Genomic DNA, 23,388 nt, shown 5'->3' on the forward strand with positions numbered 1-23,388 from the left:
TCCTCCAGTCCACATGATGAAGTATGAGTGTGAGTGTGTGAGTGTTAGAGAGCACTTAGGTATATATAAAATGCTGCATGAATGTGTGTGTGTGAATCGATGAGTGAGACTAGACTACATAAAAAACAGTCCATTTTTTTGATTTATGTTTGCACGTTTCAATAACCCATTCCCAATTTTTCTAACAAATCATGAAGAGATGAGAGATAATTCATGACTTTTGCACAGTATTGTATCTTTAAAAAAATGACATATTGTCAGACTTACAGTAACTTAAAAGCATTGTGATCAACAAGAGAAGTCACAAATTAGATGGAAGTCTTAGCAGAAACCTTTCAGACTACTATAGAAAAAAAGTGCCACCTCTCAATTTGAAATATAAAACAATTTATTTTCCTTTTAAAGTTAAATTTCAAATATCACACAGTGCAAACTCTTTGTTTGGGGGACTGAGCAGCAGACTGATGGTATTCATGGTGAATGGTTACAGTTAAGTTACCATGTTGGTGACTTCAAAGCCTCCTTCATGTTGTGTGTTGGGGGGGGAACCTAAACGAACTCTGGATTTTGTGTTCTGTATTTGTCATTATCTCAGCAGTCTGAAGTACATGAGCGTAATTGTGGGCTCAAGATCTATTAATATCTACACGTCAATATGATGAGAAGTGAATGTGTTTGCCACTTTTGGTCAGATCTGATCACACCATTCAAACACATTAACCTCATAACAAACAATAGCTAGTAATTAATCATAGGATTTTACATATTTAGTTGTGAATATTTAACTACTGATAAGCACCCAAGCACTAAAGCCAAGTTTTAGGAGTATTTTCTGATGCTTTTATTAAATTATTTTCCAATAAAAGTTGTTATGGCAGTGAAGACAACAATCTTGAGGTCATTCCACAACTATAGGTCACTGATGTGAAAGTATATTCTATGTGTAGTGTGGGACGGTTTTTATCACGAGGTGTAATCTGACGTCTTTGTCCTCGTTTCCTCATAACCCACATTAAAAATCAGTCTGCCTTCCCACAGATCTCTCCCACTCAAACCTCTGACTCCACTTTCTTCTTGTTCCTACTTCCCTCTTCGCCCTCCCCTGTGGCTGCCTGCTGCTCTTCCAGAAGTGCTCACACTTTGTCATTCCCTCTCCCTGCTGAGGCTGCAATTTCAGTCCACAGCAGTATGTGCACACAAACACTCAAACTGCACACTTCATCATGGCTGTCAGTGAAGTCGCTGAGCATGCATTTACAGTAGCCTCAGACTGCATATTAGGTTAAAAACACACACATATAAACCCACGTAGTTGTAAGATTGTGACGCGACTATCTCTGCGTGAGGGTGTCTTAAAGATTTTTTTTCAGCTTTCGCCCCCATGTCAGTGAGCCAGACAGGAAACAACACCACACATACATCCTGTCACTATCCAGACAGACCACAGCCTCTCTCTTTTTCAGCCTCCGCGCACACACCCCCTCACACTGTTGCGACCTTTGTTTCATTTGCCTTTGCTCATAACCCAAGCCAGCTTTCAGTGATTAAAATACGCTCATCAGGAATTACCCTGAAAACCTGAGCAACGATTCACCGGTGACTTCCAATTGGCAGTGACTCATACAATATCAACTGATTGCTTTCATTTTTAAACCTTTCACTTACTTTTCTTTGTTACCAGTCATGATCTCATGTGACACAATGGCAAAAGACAGGTGTGAATTTGCTGCTGTTGTTGATGATTCCTTAGCGCCTTTACACAGGAAATTTGGTTTCACACCAACATCCCTTCGTATGCGCACAACAAGACAAGAAGGCAGTCAGAAGCAGCTAAATGATACGTGACGGACGTCGAGCACTGGCGTTGAGATCATGACCGAGCCTGTGTGAAGAGTAAACAGACTATATTTGAAACCAAAGCAGCTGATATCATCAAGTGTGGCAGAAAACAGAATGACTAAAACATGAGTAATAATGCAAATGCTAAAAAAAAGGGGGCTTTTGACCTTATTGTGTACTTCTGAATGAACAGATGAGTAACTAAACATTAGTTGAATCTTTGATGAAAACGTCTGCTCCTGGCTTTAGCCCCCTCCTTCCTCACAAGGGGATTATCCAGGATTAATTGGATGGCTGTGGTTAGTAATCTCTGAAAAACACTGCAATCCGGGAGATTTATCTCATCCCTGATTCCTCTCATAAACGCCCACGTGATAACAACATCGCTTCATTCAGGGGGAACGAGAGAAACATAACTGTCTTCCAGTGAGCTGTTGCTTAATGTCGAGGGGTTTCTGGGGAATTTCTGCATTTCTGAGTTCAGCTGTGTTGTATAGTCTGGTTTTGTTAATCCGCAAACTTGTTTCTTGGCTGACATCACTTCGCTTGATTCCTTTTTCGCGTCTTTCAAACATGACACCCATGTCATGTTTGGCCTCACTTGCATGTCGCCAAAATGTATTCTCACTTCCACGTGATTTCTAGAAATGACATGGCACTTTCTGCTGGGAAATTTATTTCACTGCAAAACAAAACGCCAAACCTGAAGTGAAGAAAAACCTTCCTGTTATTAAAGTGTGTTTTTACTGTACTGAGTTCAGTTATCACATCATGTTTTCGGTCCCGTTTTCCTCCTTCTTCCTTCTCCTCAGTTCTGTTGCTGTTCTTTGCTGATTCATCATCACGCTACAAGAAAGGATTACACACGAAGCGATTTAGTTTCTTTTTTAATTGCTTTTTTGTTTTTAGATTGTGAAGACAGAACTACCCATTACCACGCAGAACTTGAGGTGGAAATCTAAGTTAACACCTGCTGCTAAGGTGCCGTCATCACTTCCTGGAAGAAGTGACGACACTTTCAGAGAAAACAACTTATCGGCGTAATTCACTTCAAATGTAAACAATGACCTTATTTACGTAGACTGATATTGCACATGGGATCGCTTAACAAATTATAATTCAGTCCTCAAACTGCACTCGAGCACGGCCAGTCCCTTTGACTTGCATTATTCAGTTTGTCGTGCTCTGACTGTTCTGTGCTACCTTTTTCACCTCCACCCTTCCTGCAAACCTCTTGTCCCCTCTTTCTCCCCTCCACCCACTGGCTGTGTCTCACCTCAGGACAACTGCGAGTCCTACGCTCGCTGTCAGAGTCAAAGCCGTAACCACAGCAATGAGTGGCACAAGCAAGGCCTCCGTAGGCTGAAAAGGTGAGTAGCTGTCTCCATGAGGCAGGGAGGGCAGAGTGACTAAAGGCCAGTGAGTCTGGTGAGGCGACGATATGACTGTGAAGAAGGAGGAGAAGAAGAAATTTCCCTTGAAATTACAGTAAAGGCGGCTGGATTTGCCAGCTTTTGTCTGTTAATTTATGTACCAACCATCACTTTGCAATTTTACATTTTCTTACTTTGTTCTTTTTGTGTACTTAAACATTTACATTGCTAAGTGTCATTACACTAATGTATTATAGTATTAAAAATGGCATCAGCAGTTAATTCAAGTGTATTGACAAATAACACTACATTACTGTAGCAAACTGTACCTGAATTTTCACAAAAAACTGCTGTGGTATAAGAATGAAAGCGTTTTGCAATTCTGTGGAAGTCCATAAAGAAAAAAAAAAGAAACAAGAATGCAGTAAAAAAAATACGAGGAAGTCCCAAGATTAAAGAGAAGAATATTACAGAAACAACAAACAAGTGTAATTAAAAAAAGCCCCAAAATACAGATAGTTTTAGCACTTTTCTGAACATGCAGTAAAGTTGTTTCTTTTATAATTTACTTCTTTATTTGTTGTGTCTTAAATGACCTTTAAATTTATTTTTAGCAGCCCTCAGACCAGAATACTAAAATCTGTGACATTTACTGAGGTAAGAGACAACAGCCAACAACATTCTGTGTAAATTATTAGAACTAGATGTATATTAATTCAAGTTTAGCAACTCAGAATGTACTTAATGGTCAGTTCTATTTAATACAGCATATCTAACTGCTGGGATAGGCTCCAGCACCTGGCGAGCCCCTAAACTGGAAAAGCAGAATAAAATAGATGAGTTAATGGATGGCTGGATGTATGTGTACCGGTGAGTGGGAAAGTGGCTTGATAGAAGATGGTCCCATTTTGGGCTTGCAGGGAGCAGCGGTATGTTCCTTCTTCATCCAAACGCAGTTGATTCAAGACAATAGATGAGTCTTCTGTCACTACCAAGACACTGAAGTCACTTTCATTCATCTGTGTTTACAAATTAGGAAGGAATAGTTTCAAGTTAGGGGTGTAAAACCGTCAGACAGTAAATATGTATGATACTGTGGAGCTGAATATGGAAAGAAACCTAATACAGAGACTACAGATGAATGCAGATACTTCAAAATGTATCTATATTGAAGTATTTAGGTGTCTTAATGTTTGTGCCTTCATTTGTCATCAGTGATGGCAATGAGACCTTATCAGTCTCTGATGCTCCTGGCACCCAGGAGTAGTGGTACTCCGGTCTACCCAATAGAAGACGGTGCCACGGAAGAAAACAATTCAACAAAGCCTGGCCTCCTTCCTCAGCCTGCACCGGATACTCTGGACAAAGGTTGAGAGGAGGGAGAAAGTGGGATCCTCCATTTGTCTGAATCAGGATTACTTGAATAATCTTTTTCATTAGTGTCTCACATGGACAGGCAGCAGCAGTCACTCGCGTAAGCACACATTTATACACTCGTGACATCATATATCTTTGCACTCTAAAGAACGGTGCAGTCCCAACACATAGGAATGACTCCTCCTAATCCACTCATGCATTAACACGAGAACAAATAAATTAAAATATACCACCACAGTCCTGTTGTCCAGTCGGAGAGGGACAGATGTATACTTTGTAGCGGCAAGAGATGCAATCCATTACTCTTCTAATTAGAAGCCCTGATAATGACACACAAACACACCCTCTAAAATAAATACTACATGGATATAAAATGATGTATAGCAACACAGAGAAAAAAAAATCATGCATAATACAGTTAATATATATTGCACTTATGTAAAAGGGGTTTTAGAAACTTATTTACAACAAACACATAACACACATTACAGAATAGACACATAGGCAAAACTACAGTACGGATTACCTAAAACAGCAGATAACAACAAGTACAAAATAGAAAAAGGATATTTGAAAAGTATAAAGGGTGGAAGACTGAAGTTTAACATCAGGAAAAAAAAGGCAGGGAAACCTGATAAAAATAAAAATAAAGCCAGTAGGAAAACAGAAATGAAAACACTTAGAAACACTTTCCATTACAAGTGTTTGAAATCAGTTCAAAATACTTTATTGTAATGGAAAGTGGGGGGGACATAACTAGAGACCTAACAGCCCCCCAGAGTGAGATGGAAATAGTGAGCACCCCCCCACACACACACCTTACTTACTTTTCATGCCATTTCGTGCCATTAATAAACAATAGTAATTGTATGCTATAGGATTAGTCCCCAGACTGTGGGAGCAGGTCATATGATCTCAAAATGACCAATAAATGATTTGTATGAGTTTGATTTTATGAAGTTTGCTGATATTCGCTTTTGTAATTTTTTTTTGCAGTCTTCTGGAGTCGATCCCAGCTGTCATTGAGTGAGAGTTGGGTATTTCTGGGAGAGGTTGTCTGGTTGTCGCAGGGCTAACCCAAAGATGAACAACCATTCATGCTCACATTTACACCTACAGTCAATGAAGAATCACCAGTTAATCTAACATGCATGTCTTTGGACTGTAGCGGGAAGGCGGAGTCCCAGAGGGAACTTCCAAAAGCACAGGAAGAACATGTTAACTCCACACAGAAAGTCCCAAACTCCCTGATGGACTAAAACTCGGGACTTTCAAGCGATGGTGCTAACCTTTCTAGCCTACATATACTGAACATTAAATTGGTCCTGGTACTGATCCCTATGAGACCACACATTTTTCTGGAAAGTATGCAAATCAAACACCAAAATAAATAAATAAATGAAAAGTCATTGGTTTGTCAAATGACAGCAAAAAACATTTTACAGTTGTCTCACGTCTCTCGATCAAAGTTTTACGGTCCACTGTCACTGGAAAAATCTGTATGAGTCACTCTTAAAAGATCATTTGTCACAGTCTCAGTACTTACCACATATGTTGGGGCATAATTCTGAGGGAAAGAAAAAAAAGATAATAAATGATCTGAAACTAATGCATGTTTTTCACAGCGATGACTTACAAAAAGTTTATTGCCTCATACTTTGCAGAACCCCGACTGTTATGCAAATTACCACTGGGGACGAAAGCATCCAGATGTTTCTCTAAAATCTTCCTGCCTTTCTCCATGATCTGAACAGCTTCAAATGTTATAGATCCTTAAAAGACATTTTAACATTTTAATACTTTCAGTGATGATATAATGAAAAGTAATAATGGCCTTCTACATGTTGGAGTGTTTGGGTGCGTTTACAGCTACTGTTTATTTCTGAGTGGAAAGAATAAGAATGATAGATTGTTTTTTTGTTTCTCACCAGTGAGCTTGGTTTTCAAGAAGCGATCAAATTCACTCTGGTATTCAGTTTTGGCTCTGTATAGAGTAGTGGGATCTAAGCAAAAAAAACAGTGCTATTTGGTTTATTTTGATCATTTTAACTGCCTTACACTTATATTTTAGTTTATTTATAAGTATTTATAAATTTATATCTTTGGCCTGACATTATCGGAAGAGAAGAACTACAATATAACAGTTTCCTGATCTCACCAATGACCCCCTTTCGTTCCTGACTGGTCTCTATGTAGGTCACATAGGCTTGGTCACAAATACTTTGCAAGTCGAGCTGGTCTTGCAGAGTGGGAGCAGACAAGATGAAGTCCTCGTGCATCATTCGGATGCTGCGGTCGCACTGCAGACAGGCCCTGGCTGCAGTGACACAGCAGAGCAGGGACACCAGCATCAATGGCATCTTCCCTCTGCAGCTGAGTTTTCCTCTGCAGAATGAGTCACTTTGGCTCCAGTGAAAGCTTCTGAAACACAGCTGCCAAATATCATTGTCCCTGTCATCACCATTTCATCTGTTGCTCTTATTGAAATGGTACTTTTACAATTACTGCTGCTGTCATACTATTACTCCTATCACATTTTCTGCTGTTTCCCTTTAACCATGATTTGGCATAGTGTTTGAACCATTCTGGCTATTTCTTTAAAATAAAAATAAATTGATGAATATGTCCTTAATAATATGAGAAATTAAAATAATTTTCATTGTTGATCGCCTGGCCAATTATTCATTAGATTAATCAGTTTAAAATAAAACTGTGAAAAGCACCTTCGAGCTTCACTAAAACCCCGACTAACAACCAAAGCCAAAGAGATTTAGCATAGTAAGACAAAGAATATCAGCATCATCACACATACAGTCATATGAAAAAGAAAGATTTCACGTGAAACTATCCAGTCCTGTGGGAAACTAAGTATACCCCATGAGTCAATAGCTTGTAGAACCACCTCAACAATAACTTGAAGTATTTGTTTTCTGTATGACTTTTTCTGGCTCTCAAATCATTGTGGAGGAATTTTTGTCCCACGCTTCTTTACAACAGTGCTTTCATTGAGGTTTGTGGGCATTTGTTAGCTCTTTTAAGGTCCTGCCACAGCATTTCAGTCTGGACTTTGCATGCCATTGCAACACCTTGCAATAGTCTATATCTTTTTTTGTCCCTCTGTTATAAATGCTGGATCCTAGACTGAACGGAGCTGAGCACGATCACCACACACAATTAAGTGGAACTGTGGTAAGGTACCAATTTGGAGTCCATGTCTTGTCCTAGCTTTTAAAAAAATAAAGCACAAAAAATGAAAACCTTGATTCTTTTTCAGCCCTTCTGTTGGAGATTTGCTGCTGTGCTTGGGATCATTGTCCTTTTGCATGACCCAGTTTTGGGCAAGCTTTAGCTATCGGACAGATGACTCTAGAATACTTTGGTATACAGAGGAGTTCATGCTTGACTAAATGACTGTAAGGTGCCCAGGGCAAAACAGCCATACATCATTTCATTTCATTTATTCATTTATAAAGCACATTTTATAACAACAGGGCGTTGACCAAAGTGCTGTACAACATAACAATTAAACAGTGACATTAACAACAACTGATAATTAAAAACAGATTAGGATAAAAGAATTGGTAACGCTCCTACAGTTTCGAAAGCCAGAGTAAAAAAATATGTTTTAAGATGCGATTTAAAAAGAGTAACAGTTGGGGCCTTTCTAATGTGGAGAGGTAGATCGTTCCACATTTTCGGTGCCACAACTACAAATGCCCGATCTCCTCTATGAACCATCCTAGACTTATGTAAAGTAAGGAGTAGGTGATCACTTGATCGAAGGGCTCTAGAGGGCGTATACAGCTGCACAAGGTCAGACAAATAGTCCGGTGCCTGGCCATTTAGCACTTTATAAGTTAAAAGTAAGATTTTGAATTTAATTCTAAAACGCATTGGATGAATTAATTTGTTTCTCAAATGTAAGTTTGCTATCCAAGAGAACCCCCAGGTTTTTTACATGCGTTTTAACAGCACATGTTAGGTTACATAAGTCCAAATCTGGGGCATTGAAATTACAGCTTGGTCCAAAAATAATTACCTCTGTTTTATCCTCGTTGAAGGTAAGAAAGTTTGAGGCCATCCAGGTTTTAACTTCGCCGAGACATTTGACTAACGATTCCATGGGCGTAGAGGTGTTTCTATTAAACCGAAGATAAATCTGGTGTCATCGGCATATGAGTGAAAGCAGATGTTATGTTTCCTAAAGATTAGGCCTAGGGGGCAACATATAGATTGAAAAAAGAATTGGGCCTAATACGGATCCCTGCGGGACACCACAAGTAAAAGGAGCTGGGGAAGAAATAAAATCATCAAGGCTCACAGAAAAAGTCCTCTTGGAGAGGTACGACCTAAACCATTCCAAGGGGATACCTTTGATACCCCTCCTTCGCCATTCTTGGTAGCTGGTACGAGGTGCTTGTGCTGATATGTCGTGTTTTGGTTTTCATTAAACATGGCGCAGTGCATTATGGCCAAACATCTCCATTTTGGTGTTATTTGTCTTTGGACATGCTGTGTGCTCCCATATTCTTTTTAGAGATGGGGCTTTCACCTGGCAACCCTTCTACAGAAGTCACCTTGTTCAGTCTTCTTCTAATTGTGCTGCCATGAAATCTAACATTTAACATGCTACAGTCTGACATTTAGCCCTTGAGCTCTTTGTAGTTTCTCTGAGTTTCTCTTGCTTCGGTGTCCAATCCTATGAAGGTTGAAGCATTGTGTTACGTATCTGAATGCTCCAAACTGCTAAACATTCTGCTTCCTTAGAGGTGCTCCCACTTCCTGCTGCTCAATTAATCAAGTGTTACTTAACCTCTTAATTCCTAAGGAAGCAGTAACATGCACTTCGCTTTTCCACAGGAATGCCTACAATTCTTTTCTATTCACATGACTGTGAAAAGAAATATCCATTAAACAAAGAATAACTTGCAAAATAAATAATTTTAATTCAAATTGTTTCAGGTTAACCACAGCCTTACTAAGCTGTACATTACATTAAGAGTCACCTTTAAAGTCACTTGACTTCTAACCACTTAACAGACAAGCTCCATTTTCATTCTGTGGGCTGTTTTGAAGGTCATACACTGGGCTGGATCCTTCTGACTGGGTGTAGGGAAGCTGCATTTTCTTTCTTAAATAGAAAAATTCAAGTGCCGTCTTGTCTGACCTTGCCCTGCTGTGCTAAACTACATCCCTAGATGGTGAATTGTCTTGCCAGTGCAGATGACTCACAGGAGATGCATATATTTTTAAGCCTCTGCCTAGTACCTTCTCTATTCTTTATTATTAATATCATTTGATTTTCTCCAGGGAATATGCAGGAAATAAGGAATCAATGACTGAATACTTAAATTTCACAATACTTAAATTTCACAATTCTCTTACAAAATTGTAGTTACATAGAAATGGTTTGAGATTTCTGTTGGGTTTTTTTCATGGTGTCAGTTTCAACTGCCTTTTTTTTCCTGTTTTGTGTATAAAATTTGGTCTTGCTTAGAGTTTACTGTCTATGACCTCTGCCTGGAAATAAAGTCAAGGGTTGTTTTGAGTTTTATCTTTGCCTTCTCCCTTAAAGCAACCATTCCTTTGTGTCTGTTACTCTGTGTCTCCTAATTGTTTGGATTTCAGAGGCAGGTCAACATTTAAATAAATCAGAGTTAAATTTTACCTCTGCTACTTCTTTATAAACATTTTACTTTAGCTAGCCTACTAGTCAAATAGTAATCTAGTAGATTTTCACACTGGTGGTACAGCAGTCAGGCTATACAATAATATTATTATTCCAACTGAACTTCATGTACATATAAAAAAAAAGGAAAATTTTGGTTTATTTTACCAAATATAATATTATTATTCCAACTGAACTTCATGTACATATAAAAAAAAGGAAAATTTTGGTTTATTTGACCAAATATAATATTTTAGCTTTTTTGTAGAAAATTTTTCTCATTTATGTTTTTCTATTTTTCTTTTTTTCCCTGTCCCTTGCGCTGCTGTAACGACAGAATTTCGCCAGTGTGGTATTAAATAAAATATATGTCTACATCTCTAGTTCTCAGTTCATAGTAAACTTAAAAACATTTAGAACATCAAAGAACTCACGGATATAAAAATAAGACAAGAGTCGACTACTTCGCCATGGTCGTGTCGTTCAGCTGCCCTGTTATTCATAGCTTGTTGCTGTCACCCAGCGGTAGAAAACCTCTTACAGCCACAATAACATTATTGTTCGCTCTCGATGATCTCACCTCTGTGGTCTGTTCGGGAAGTAAGGCAGTGTACTCCAGTTGTTGTTGTCACAGGGTCGAAGACGGTAATCTGTGGTTACAAACAACCATCGTAAAAAAAAAAAAAAAATACAAAATACTAATAATAACAATAACACCCCCCCCAATCCTCACACACATTCACTACAAGTTGAATGAAACGTTTGAGATTTGAATTGTTTCCACGGACAACGCTAGCACCAACGATTTGGTAAGGAAAATATAAAAATTTAAAAGTAACGTTAACGATAGTCAAAATAACCCCTTCATTTTGCCTTTCTCTTGTGCGTTTCACATTGTTCGCAGCCAGCAATAAACAAATTTGAAGCTGTTTTTTGGCTCTGTGACGATATTGTTCTCACACTACATTTCCCAGAATCCTTCCGCGCTAACTTGTACACGAATGACAGATCGATGGACAAACCAGCTTCGCATTCGCTCCGTTTGGGTGGGACTACGCCTCTGTCGCTGCACCGCAGGCTTCCGCGCGCACAGACGTTGACCCCGGAGTGTGGTCAGATGTGGAGGTAAGGTGAATGTATTTTTGTGGTCGCAGCTTTATTAAGAGCAGTTAAAATGTTTTGTATGTGACACAACGTTTTTTTGCGTGTTACTGTCATGGCGAGTATAGCTTTTAATTGTGAGCACGGTCTTCTGAATCAGTTCGTGAATACTGGTAGAGCGAGTTACTGTTACGGCAATATCCCAACTCGGCGTCAACGGCCGAGTCGAGTGAGTGTTTGTTGGGGATCGATCAGATATCGGAAGTGTTTGATTAGTTGGTTACACGCCAGCTTGACACGGGCGTGGATAGATAACGTAAACATACACGTCGTTGGACGGCGTCTGTGTCCACTGGGATCCTTTCAGAAAGTCAGATGACGACGTTTTCAGTGTTTGTTGTAATTTAGGTATTTGCCTTGAACAGTTCGTAGTCACTGTGTAGTTAATGTGCATGTTTTTAGAAACCCCTGCATAACCTGCAGTATGGAGCCTGTTGTACTGCACCGGGCCCTGTGGCCTAATTTAAAATGTTATACGTTTCATTCCGATAGCCATTAAAGATTAATATGATTTCAGCCCACAGTTTCAAGACTAATTGCTAGGTTTCTTAAAAAGCACTGATTATCTCTAACATTTTAAGACTGGTCTGCCTTCATTGTTAAGTTCCCTTAATAGAATAAATTGATTTATAATGGATCCCAAGTTGAGCTTTCTCAACTTAATTCTACATTTGAGCAATGGTACAGTTTTGTCAGTAATTACATAGAAATGAGGAACAGGATCTTCACTGGAGCGAAAGCTGACATATAGAGGAAAATGTTTCCCTGTGTCTGGAATATTTTTGCAAGATTTCGGTTCCTCCTTGCGATACTGGCATTAAATAGCATCACAATAAAAGAAGGATGTGGAGCTGAAGGATAATGTTTATCTGTGGGGAAGTTAAGTATGGTTCTGCTGGTGATGACTGCATTCTTATCAATCTGAAAACTGTGGGCTTGCTGCACTACAGCTGTTTGAGGGCTATTATTTACTCATCCCAAAGGTGCTCTTACCTGAGGTAAATGTAATTGAATCCTGCTGACTTGGTGTCTGCGCTTCCTCTGATCACAGCCTGTTTTTACAGTTTTGCTGGCTCTCTCACCATGAGTGCCTGTGCAGAGCCTGGATACCTGCCATTTACCAGATTAAAAGCCCTGTGCTCTCTCTCGCTCTCTCTCTGCTGGATGCTGTTGAACTATGCTATAATAATAAAAGCAAGTGTAGAGACAGTACAGGGCCAATACAGTAATGCTACACAAAAACAGTGTTCAGTGACAGACAATTCAAGGTAAAACAGTAACCCCTTATGCTCAAAATTGTCATCTTTAGCCTGTAACTATGCTGCTGATTGGTTGTGACTGCATCCAGATGTGATTTCTAAAACCCTGAAAGATGACTATTGTGCTTTTGAATTCTTTATTGCACATATTTCTAAATGTTGTTGTTCTTTGGGAGGTATTATTTTGATGGCATGTTTTTTGTGTACTTGTCTCTGTGAGGGAAGTGTTATTGCATCTAAATTTAAATCCTGATTGCAGTGAGTTCTTCCATAATGATATTGCCCCCATCCATGAGGCAAAATCAGGTCACTAAGACGGTTTGATTGGTGTGAAAATTATGCCTTTGCAGCATGAACTAATATTTTTAATGCATCACTAAGACATTTTTGTTTTTTTTCCTGTCTGCAGCGCTTTTAAGCTAACATCAGCAGTGATAATTGGATAGATAGATAGATAGATAGCCAGTGTGATGAAGTCTGCGGTAGATTGGTCAATATTCATGTCCTGTACTCATTTACTTGTTATTCTTTTAGCACTTTAACTTGATTTAGCTTCCATTCATTATTTGATGTGATGATGATATTAATGGTGTTTTATTTCTATTGTTTTTTTGGGTTTCTTTTACACTTGTTGTGGTTTAAACTAACATCTGTCTGTCTGCCTCACAGGAGCAGATATATCAGCCCTTTTTCAGAAATGGAGACATTCCTAAAGATTGGCAGGTAGACATCAGTTTTCCCTTAACTCCCACAGCTGCCAGTGCACAGATTTATATTTCTGTTTCAAAAGCTCTGACAGCAAGTTAAGTACAGCTGTCCATTCCTGCCACTCTTCTTCCAACCCGCACGCCTTCAGCATGTATCAAATAGTGCCGGTGGCTCCTGGGGAGCAGCAGATGGCTGGGGGACCCGGAGGCTCCCCACTTAAGAAGAAACTTTCTCATGAAGGTCGGCCACTGGTGATGGCAAGTATGTTGGGCTGTGTGCTGGTTCTAGCTGCTGTGGTCGCCTGGTGCTATTACTCAGTGTCGCTTCGTAAAACCCAGTTGTTCAAGATAGCGTTGTTAGACCTGAACAAGGATGGTTTTATTATTCACAACCAAGCTGGGGCTGTTGTCTTCACTATGGCATTCAGGTGGGTTCATATTATTGATTATTTTTAAATTTTTTGTCTTTTTTGGACTTGTTGTCTATGCTTTTAATGCTTAGGAAACTGTACAGAGAATCATCTGCGTTTTTGTTTCCTTTAACAAGATACATTTTGATTAATAATTTAATTATTTGAATTGCCTGATTGCCTACTAGTCATGGTTATTTTAATGAACTAAAACTAAAGCAAAACCTAAAACTGACCTTGTTAAATAAAATAGAAATAAATACTACACTTAAAAAAAAACTGTAATTAAACTGATTTTATGAACTTGGAAAACTAACTAAAAGTTAAAATAAGTTTTGGCATTTTAATTTGCTAAAATTTGTTATTACGCCTTTACAGATTTTTTTTTTTAAATTTGTGCCTTTTGCATATGCCCTACATTCAGTCACTATTTAAAAGACTAAAACTAATAAAAACTAAAGCTAAACATTTTTAAACAATAAAAGATGAATTACAAAATTTGAAATTAGAATTAGAAAATACAAAACTAAAATAACTCTGCTACTTATAAGGGTAATAAATATGACTAGTTATAATTTTATCTTACAGCTGAGATAAGGACCAAAGGAATGTCTGTGCAATCCAAATCAAGACACTCCACAAACACTTCTCTTGTGAAACTAAGTCCCAGCAAATCGTGGACTCATTGCCTTTGTAACTTCTGTTGGTCTTGACAGAGTTCTTCTTCTTTGTATCTGCTTTAAGTCTGCCTGTCTGCAGTGTTTGGATGGATGATGAAAAATCAGACGAGACAGACACATGATTACACCCTTAGGGAAGACTGTAATAGATGTGTCCTTTGCCAGCAGAGTTCATACCGACAGAAATAGCTATAGAACAATCACTCCACAGACAACTAGAACAACGGAATAGAACTTACAACATTTTCTTTGTTGTTGCACTACTACTAATTTGTTTTAAAACACAAATAATATCAACTGTGTTTAACTGGCCCCTTTGTTTTCTTTCTTTTAAACACCTAATCTTAGGTCTGGTACTCTGGATGTGGACTCTTGCTCAAAGGAGGGAGATATTCTGAGCTGCACTCAGTCGGATTCTGGCAAGCTCAACTTTTTTATCCAAACAGTTCGTCCAAAGGACACGGTGATCTGTTATCGGGTTCGCTGGGAGGAGCTGCAGAATAAGCACTTGGTAGAGCATGTCATGGCCTATAATGACTCTCATTGGTATGGAGGGGCAGAGACGGCAACACAGTACTGGCCTATCAGATTTCAGGGAGAAGAGGAACCACAACCTTTCATCGCAAGTGACGTCTACTCCAATCGAAATGCTTTTGGAGGAATTCTAGAGCGGTACTGGCTGTCATCAAATGCAACTGCCATTAAGATTAACGACTCAGTACCGTTTCATTTGGGCTGGTCAGAGAAGAACAGGACACTGAGGTTCCAGGCCCGGTACCAGGACTCTCCCTTCAGACCACTAGAAAGACAGCAGACCTTTCCTGAACTCAGTTATAGAGTCTGTGTGGGGTCAGATGTCACCTCTATTCACAAGTACATGGTGAGTGTAATTATGCTGGATATTTGACAAATATTTAATAATGTTAAAAGCTGCCAATTTAAAGTGTAGTGGATATATACTCAGATGTACAACAAATAACTGGACCAGAAACACTTGTCCCATCCTGCATATGCATTTTTAATTTAATACTACTGCCATTAATTCTTTGTTCCCCTGCAGAGCAGGTTTAATCTTTAACATTCCAGAAAATATACTTAGGTTGGGGAAATGACTCTTTGATTTACTGTTGAATTTAAGTGTCTGTTCACTTCCAAAGAAATGGAAATCCTCTAATTTTTATTGTAGTTCATTTTTAATGGAGAGAGAAAGAATATCAATCAAAACCCCAGAAAAAAGGACATTACATCAAATTTACAGACTAAATTGATTTGCTTGTCATTGAGTGAAAAAGGTATTTAATCTCCTACAACCCAGCCTGAAGTCACAGTTACAGATACTCCCGATCTCAACTCACTATGTGTATAAAGCACACCTGTCCACAGAATCAATTTCTTCTCTTCCAACCTGTCCACCACCATGGGCGAGACCAAAGAGTTCTCAAAGGCTTTCAAAGATTGTTGACCTACGAAAGGCTGGTATAAGTTACAGTAGGAAGCTTGGGGAGAAGTTTACAACTGTTGGTGCAATTGGAAAAAGTATAAAATGACCATCAATGTCCTCAGCATGGAGATTTTGCCTCATGGGCGAGGACTATCATAAGAGAGGTGATGGATCACCTCAAAGCTGTGATCTGTCACCACTGGCAACACACTATGCTATAATGGATTGAAATCTTGAAGCGCCCGCAAGGTCACCTGGTCAAGAACGCAAATGTACAGGATCATCTCAAGTTTTGTAAGTGAACATCTAAATGATTGAGAGAAGGCCTGGGCGAATGCACAGTGGTCAGATGAAACTAAAATCAAGCTCTCTGGCATCAACTTTACATGTCTGGGTTTGGAGGAAGAGAGATACTGGGTATGACCCAAAGAGTAGCATTCCCTACGTGAAGCATGGAGGTGGAAAGATTATGCTATGAGGCTGTTTTTCTTCTGAGAATATAGGACAACTCCATCACATTGAGGGGCCAATGGATAGGGCCATGTACTGTAAAATCTTGGATGAGAACCTACTTCCCTCAGCCAGGATACTTCGTATGGGTTGTGGATGGGTCTTCCAACATAGCATCAAGATAAAGATAGTGTGGCGAAAGAAGTACAAAACGTCAAGATTTGGCGTGGCCAGTCTTAGACTTTAATTCTATTAAAAAATTTGTGGACGGAGCTGAAGCTTCGAATTGCCAAGTGAAGGCCAAGAAACCTAAAATATTAAGAGTGTTTCTGTAAAGATGAGTGGGCCAAAATCCCTCCTGAGATGTGTGCAAACCTGGTGAATGATGACATGACAGTGCTTTGGAGGGTTTCTCCTCCAAATACTAAGTCATATTTTTCTTGGGTATTAAGTACTTATTTCACTCTGTAACCTGCAAATCAATTTATAACTTTTATGCAGTGATTTTTTTTCAGGTTTTTTCTTTGTAAGAGAGCAAACTTATGAATTAATAATGATTTCCCCAATTGTAAATGCTTTCTTAATGAGGATATCAATATTATAATCTTATAGTGTGTTTGTAAAATCTTTAGAAAAAGTCTAAAAATTGGCTTATGTAGTTGGTTATTTCTTGACACGGAAAGCTGAAATTCTCAAGCTGTAAGGGACCAAGCAACCCCTAAGCTAATTTATCTGGTTATTGTAAGGATGCCAGTAGGCATATTTCCTTACACTTGTTTAATCAAGCACAAAGCCTGTGCAGGCTTGAATGAAAGACAATAACCACACATTTAAAAACATCTCAAATCACTTACTTCATGTTCTTTTCTTTTCTTTTCCCCCCCTAATCATTCATGTTCTTTTCTCAGGTGCGCCGGTATTTCACAAAGCCTATCAAAGTCCCATCTGCTGATTTGTTCAAAAAACCAGTGTGGTCCACATGGGCTATCTACAAGACCGCTGTAACTCAGGAGAAGCTGCTGCGCTATGCCGCTGACATTACTAGGCATGGCTTCAACTGCTCCCATCTGGAGCTGGATGACCGCTACACAGCAGATTACGGAGAGTTTGACTTTGACCCGCAGAAGTTCCCCAATGCAAGCGGCATGTTTGACAAACTAAGAGAGGGCGGCTTTCAAGTTACACTCTGGACGCACCCTTTTATCAACTATGACTCCATAAATTTTGGTGCAGCTGTGGAGAAAGAGCTATTTGTCCGTGAGCCAGGCGGTGAACTGCCCGCTCTGGTTCGCTGGTGGAACGGGATTGGAGGAATCTTGGACTTCACAAACCCAGACGCTCGTGAATGGTATTCCTCAAACTTGCACATGCTCAAAAGTCGCTATGGGGTGACCTCCTTCAAGTTTGATGCAGGAGAAACGAGCTACCTGCCCCGTCAGTTTAGTACCCTGGGCCCACTGTCAAACCCTTCCACCTTCACCCGCCGCTACACAGAGATGGCTATACCATTTATGGAGCATGCTGAGCTAAGGGTTGGTTACCAGAGTCAGAACATCTCCTGCTTCTTCAGGATCATTGACAGGGACTCGGTGTGGGGTTACGAGCTCGGCCTCAAGTCCATCATCCCTACTGTTCTGACTATAGGCATTTTGGGTTACCAGTTTGTCTTACCTGATATGATAGGAGGAAATGCCTACCCGAACCATACTGCAGGTATGGCATGCATTTTAAGAGTGTTAGCTCTGTTAAAAAAACAGATTTTCTATGATCTGGTTTTATCTGACAGTCTTTCATCTGCGTTTAAGGTGGGTTAAATGGTCTGCCAGACAGAGAACTGTACATCAGATGGTTGGAGCTATCTGCCTTTATGCCCGCCATGCAGTTCTCCATACCTCCATGGGCTTATGACAATGAGGTAAGCCAAATAAAGCAAGCGATGAATTTTAGATGTAGAAAAGTATTTTACAGTGTGTAGCCTCTTAGCTTTTCCTGCATTTAAATTTACTAAATTGTGTGTGTGTGTACATCACACATACACACTTTTGCAACATTTGTAATAGGGTTTGTAACAATTTTGCAACACATTTTACAGTTGGTGTAAAAATGATCTTTTTTGCTCTATCAGTACTATAGTGCAAAATACTAATTACAGATTAAATAATGAACGGGACGCTTAAACTTAACCTTTACATTATCGTGAAGCGGCTGTTTGTTTGCTTGTAGAGAAATGACAGAATAATTGTTGCTTCAAATTCTTTTTGGTGTGTTTAAAAACTACCACAGGAGGGCGCCAAAGTTTAAACCATAAAGGTCTACACCAGGGGTGTCCAAACTTTTTTCACTGAGGGCCACATACATAAAAATATAGGAGGGGCTGGGCTACTTACTAGAAATTAGGTATATAACCTTAACTTTAGTGTATTAAAGTTAGAAAAACACTTAAAAGTGGTCAAATATGTTATATTGTTGAATATAATTAAAGACAAAACTGCCTTCATCACAACTTTCCATAAATGGATCTGTATTGATTTATTCAGAAAAGGCTTTGGTAGCTCATTCTCAGAACAGCAGCCTCAGATTTCTTCTTAGACAGAAGATTTACAGTACAGAGAAAAAACAATAAAGGGGAAAATGGGACGGGTACATTTCAAGTTTGTTATTTAAGTTATTAGGCTTAGCAACACACCTATTAACGTTCGTTTGAAACCGTTATCAACATTAACAGACTGAACTGGACTTAATAACAGGAGTGCACGAAAAAAATACTGTTGCTGACCCTGCAGGAGAGCTACCCTTTGCTTTAATTTCTGCACTCGATCAGCACCAGTGTAGGATGCATAGGCCTGATGTTTGGTTTCATAATGACGTCGTACATTATACTCTTTCATAACTGCCACAGTTTCAGTGCAGATCAAACAGAAACACTTCCCCTTGAATTCTATGAAGAAATATTCACTCTCTCACTATGTCTGAATATTTCTGCATTCACTTTCTACCTTTCGCTTCTTTGGTTCTGCCATGTTTAGTAACTTGGGGTAAATTTCTTCTGTGATTGTCCTTTTTGGTGGAGCAACTGCCTTGATCAACAGTAGCTCCCCCTGGTGTTAAAACTAAGAAGTGCAATACACGTAAGCAAAAGTTGAAGTGTGGGCCATATTCTATTCTATTTATAAAATTACTTGCGGGCCAATTAAAAATGGATCGCGGGCCGCAGTTGGCCCGCGGGCCAGAGTTTGGACACCCCTGGTCTACAAAGACCAGTTATGGGGAATTTAAGGGTATGCATACCAGTTAAATGAAATCTGTTTACCTGTTATAAAAAAGAAAACAAGAATATTTTAGAAATTTGTCAAAAAAATGTTTAAGACTAGAAGTTATATATTTATATATATATATATATATATATATATATATATATATATATATATATATATATATATATATATATATATATATATATATATATATATATGGCCAGCGCATCAGATTCCCTTTTCTTAGTCAAATAGTCTGTCTTGCCTTTTCTTGTCATTAAATGAACCCATGGCAATCAGTTTTAGTTCAAAAGTGATTCCATGATGCTCCAAGATGTTTTGTTAGACCTTTCTATTAATGATACTGGTGCTTTGCTCTAATCTCCCCATGCTATTTGCAGAAATGGAAACTCACACCGTAACTAGTCTCGCATCAAAATGTTATTCAGCTCTTCTGCGAAAGTAAAGAGTTTAAACTTGGACTCTTATGTTTACGACTGTATGAGTACCTTCTTCCAGTCATCTTTAGTCCAGTGTTTGTGCTTGTTGGCAAATCTGAAACGCTTCTGTTTGCAGCGCTCAGTTATTCCTTCCTATTTGTTCAGTCGTCAGTTTATGGTCATTCTGGAAACCTCATACTCTGATCTAGAAGCATTTATCGCTGCCTGAAAATCAGCAGTGGTCTGCTTTTTGTCTATAGCACTTAAAATCTTGAGGTGCCTTTCATCTACTTCAGTCAGCTTTTCTTTTCTGCCTCTTCCTTGACACATTTTCTAGGTACCAGTCTTTTCAGTCCATGACATACTTGACCACACTGTGGGAACACTGTGAGTCCTGACCTATTTGTTTTAGGCCATCCAGCATAATGAAGTGCTTTAATGTGGTCTCTTTACTTTTCTTATGATCACTCCATGTGGTAAGATCTTGCATAGAGTGGGTGGTGTTGTAATACATGTAGCATGTAGTGTACCATGATAGAAATAAAAAAAAAAAGTTAAAACAAATAACAATACAGCAGCAAAAACAGTTAGTAGTTTTTTTTTTCAAGTCCTCCTACTGGACACCAAAAATCTCTCTCTCAGGATGACAGAGAAGAATGCCCAGATAAGATTTATACTTCTAACAGCAGTTTTGCACTTTAGAGATGTAAACATGGTTTCAGACAGGTTAATTTCTAAAAAGCATTCCAGATCATGCCCTCTGACTGTCCAGCTATAAGACCATGTGGGCTCCGAGTTGATTTTAATATAAAAATACTCATCCAAGTCAACTTACCCTGTACACAAGGTTTAGAAGCTTTAAACATTTTCTTGTGTCTCTCTGGCTTAGTGAATGTTGCCTTACCTTCTTCTGACCTCCGTACACCGTAAAGCGCTAAAGAAAATCAGATTTTTCTCAAAAAAAAAAAAAAGAATAAATAAAATGCCATTTTCATTAACAAATATTTCTCCTAGAAAATATACAAGTACTGATCACAAGTCAAAAACAATAAGTCAGTTCTTTTTCTATGTGCTTTGATGCATAAATTGAAGCAGGACGTGTGGATGGTTTTATTACTCTGCTGTCTGTTAGGTGGCCTCTGCTCCATGCTAACTCAATGTCTTTGTGCATCTGCAGGTGGTAAAGATAGCACAGAAGTTCACAGGGCTCCATGAAACTCTGGTGGCACCAAAAGTTCTTGAATTGGCACACGTGGTTCTTGATACAGGAGACCCAATCATAAGGCCCCTCTGGTGGATTGCCAATGATGATGAGGCTGCCTATAAGATCGACTCCCAGTTCCTGATTGGGGATGACCTCATGGTGGCGCCAGTGTTGGAGCCAGGAAAGCAAGAGAGGGATATCTACTTGCCTGCAGGACGATGGAAAAGCTACAAGGGGGAACATTATGATAAAGGTCCCATGTACCTCACTGATTACCCTGTGGACCTGGATGAGATCGCTTTCTTTACAAGGGTTCTTTGAAGGCATTAAAGAATTGAAAACCGGACTGACACACACACGCACGCGTCCGCACACATTAGTTTGAGCACACATGCCAAGTAAAAGCAGGGAGGCACCACCAGAAGCTTGAGTTGAGAGTAGAGTGACATTTTAATGAAGATTAACCTCATGTCTCTTCCATCCTGCTCTTTGTCAGGACTTCTGCCTGCAGATTAAAACCCTCCGCCCAAAGAATTAGAATTACCTTCTAATTCTCATTTTGCATCCTTAAGCTAATCCTCATCCTTGTGTGCCTTTCACAGCCAATAGAAGATCCGATCTGTGATTGTATCATCACCATTCTTAGCCTTAGTGGCCATCTAATACTGCGTTGTTTTTTTTTCTCAAAGCCCAAAGCTCTACAGCAAGCATGGCGGCGGTTTTGGGTTAATATTATTTCCATTAGCTTATTAATAGAAGTAACTGTACCATTTAGGGGGTCTTTTTGGGGGTGACTGGGTTAGGCAATAAAAAATGCACTATAGCCATACTTAAGTCTGTGTTTTTAACTTTTTAAGCTAACATGCATTAATTTGCATTGCACTGACATCTACATTTTACAGTCTTTTGATTAATTGCTCTTTATATTTATTAATTTTTATTTGTGGATACTGTTGGATGTTTTTAAATATGCATGATTCTGGGGATGAATAAAGGGGTTAACAATAAGCTGCAAATACTTTTATGTCAGTAAGTCCCATAACCTATAGTGCCATTATATTATTTTAGTGCCAAAATCTACTGCTTTATGCTTTTTATTTAAAAAGTCTGCACAAGTCAACTTAACTGCTCAGGGTACATTTAAAAGATATTTATTATTGATCCACAGTAATATATTTGTTATACATTACTGTGCAAAAGTCTTGCACCGCTTCTTATTGTCTTATTTTAATTCGAAGGAGCCAAACTTCCTTGCAATTTTTAAGTGTATTTTGGGCAATAGTTGTCCAGGCTTGTCTGAAGGTCTTTCAGATTTTTTTTTCTATGGATTTTGGCTTTTACTTGTTTTCAGCCCAAGTCGTGTAGCTGACTATTTTTAGATGTGTTTATTGTTTGCGAAGCCACTTAACACTGACCTATGAATAACTAGAGCTTAAAGGAAGACACCTAACACAAGGGATGAACTACTGTTGTGTTTATCACAGACAACTTTGTAAGGAACCAATTTTAAACTGTATCTTAGGGACTGTTTTGCTACCAGCCGGTCTCAAAAACATATAAATATTTCCGTTTTTGTTTTTTTTTTTTGTTTATTTTAGCCGAATCAACAAAAATCCAAGGTTTACACAGTTTGACAGGCATAAAATTGTATTTCAATAAATTGCTGTCCTATTTCCTAGTCATAACTTTAAAATAAAGAGAAATGAGGGGTGGCTCAAGACTTTTGCACACTACTCTATTATTATAAGTGATTTACCTTGTAAAACAGTTATTATTCTCAAAGATGCCATATATTAGTGTGCCATCTATGTCTGCCTTGTGGCTTCATTTGCCTTATTAGCTAATCTATGGTATGCCAACCTTAGCAAAGAGAACCAGAGGGATAAAACACATTTCTACATACATTGATGTTTTTGATGCAGTGTTTCAAAGCAGTGACATTGCAAAGCGCATGAAGAGTTTAAATGTTTGTCTGCTCTTTCATAGTTATTGCCAGCATGAGAGTAAAGCACACCAAGTAATTTGAATGCCTCGCTAGAAAGTAATGAAAACAGCAGTGTTATTATGTCTGAATTTGTCTTGGAATTACAGCAACTTACAAATGATAAATCCTATAAATTGGCCG

The 23,388-nt window shown here is 38.8% G+C and overlaps 2 protein-coding genes across 9 annotated transcripts; one reads left to right on the top strand and one right to left on the bottom strand.

Moving 5' to 3' along the window:
* Window positions 1–453: 453 nt before the first annotated feature.
* Window positions 454–11,335, bottom strand: izumo1 (izumo sperm-oocyte fusion 1). 8 transcript variants are annotated; one of them, XM_026187075.1, is made up of 12 exons: window positions 11,280–11,335; window positions 10,838–10,907; window positions 6,748–7,010; window positions 6,518–6,592; window positions 6,278–6,361; window positions 6,136–6,156; window positions 4,820–4,909; window positions 4,443–4,570; window positions 4,081–4,231; window positions 3,116–3,284; window positions 2,608–2,685; window positions 454–2,521 (listed from the first exon to the last, which is right to left on the bottom strand). In XM_026187075.1, exons 3-12 carry the CDS (start codon window positions 6,947–6,949, stop codon window positions 2,464–2,466), a joined length of 1,056 nt encoding a protein of 351 aa, XP_026042860.1. In that variant the 5' UTR covers window positions 6,950–7,010; window positions 10,838–10,907; window positions 11,280–11,335; the 3' UTR covers window positions 454–2,463. The 8 variants fall into 8 exon arrangements, with proteins under 8 accessions (XP_026042860.1, XP_026042859.1, XP_026042856.1 ...); XM_026187074.1 differs by lacking the exon at window positions 11,280–11,335 and adding an exon at window positions 11,218–11,274; XM_026187071.1 differs by lacking the exon at window positions 11,280–11,335 and adding an exon at window positions 11,118–11,232.
* Window positions 11,255–22,936, top strand: LOC113033351 (myogenesis-regulating glycosidase-like). The gene is made up of 7 exons (XM_026187069.1): window positions 11,255–11,382; window positions 13,347–13,400; window positions 13,534–13,812; window positions 14,823–15,354; window positions 17,274–18,078; window positions 18,171–18,280; window positions 21,237–22,936. The coding sequence occupies exons 1-7, from the start codon at window positions 11,270–11,272 to the stop codon at window positions 21,582–21,584; spliced, it is 2,241 nt and encodes a 746-aa protein (XP_026042854.1). The 5' UTR covers window positions 11,255–11,269; the 3' UTR covers window positions 21,585–22,936.
* The last annotated feature ends 452 nt before the right edge of the window (window positions 22,937–23,388 follow it).

This window comes from Astatotilapia calliptera, chromosome 12 (genome assembly GCF_900246225.1).
Source record: "Astatotilapia calliptera chromosome 12, fAstCal1.2, whole genome shotgun sequence".
Taxonomy (NCBI): Eukaryota; Metazoa; Chordata; class Actinopteri; order Cichliformes; family Cichlidae; genus Astatotilapia; species Astatotilapia calliptera.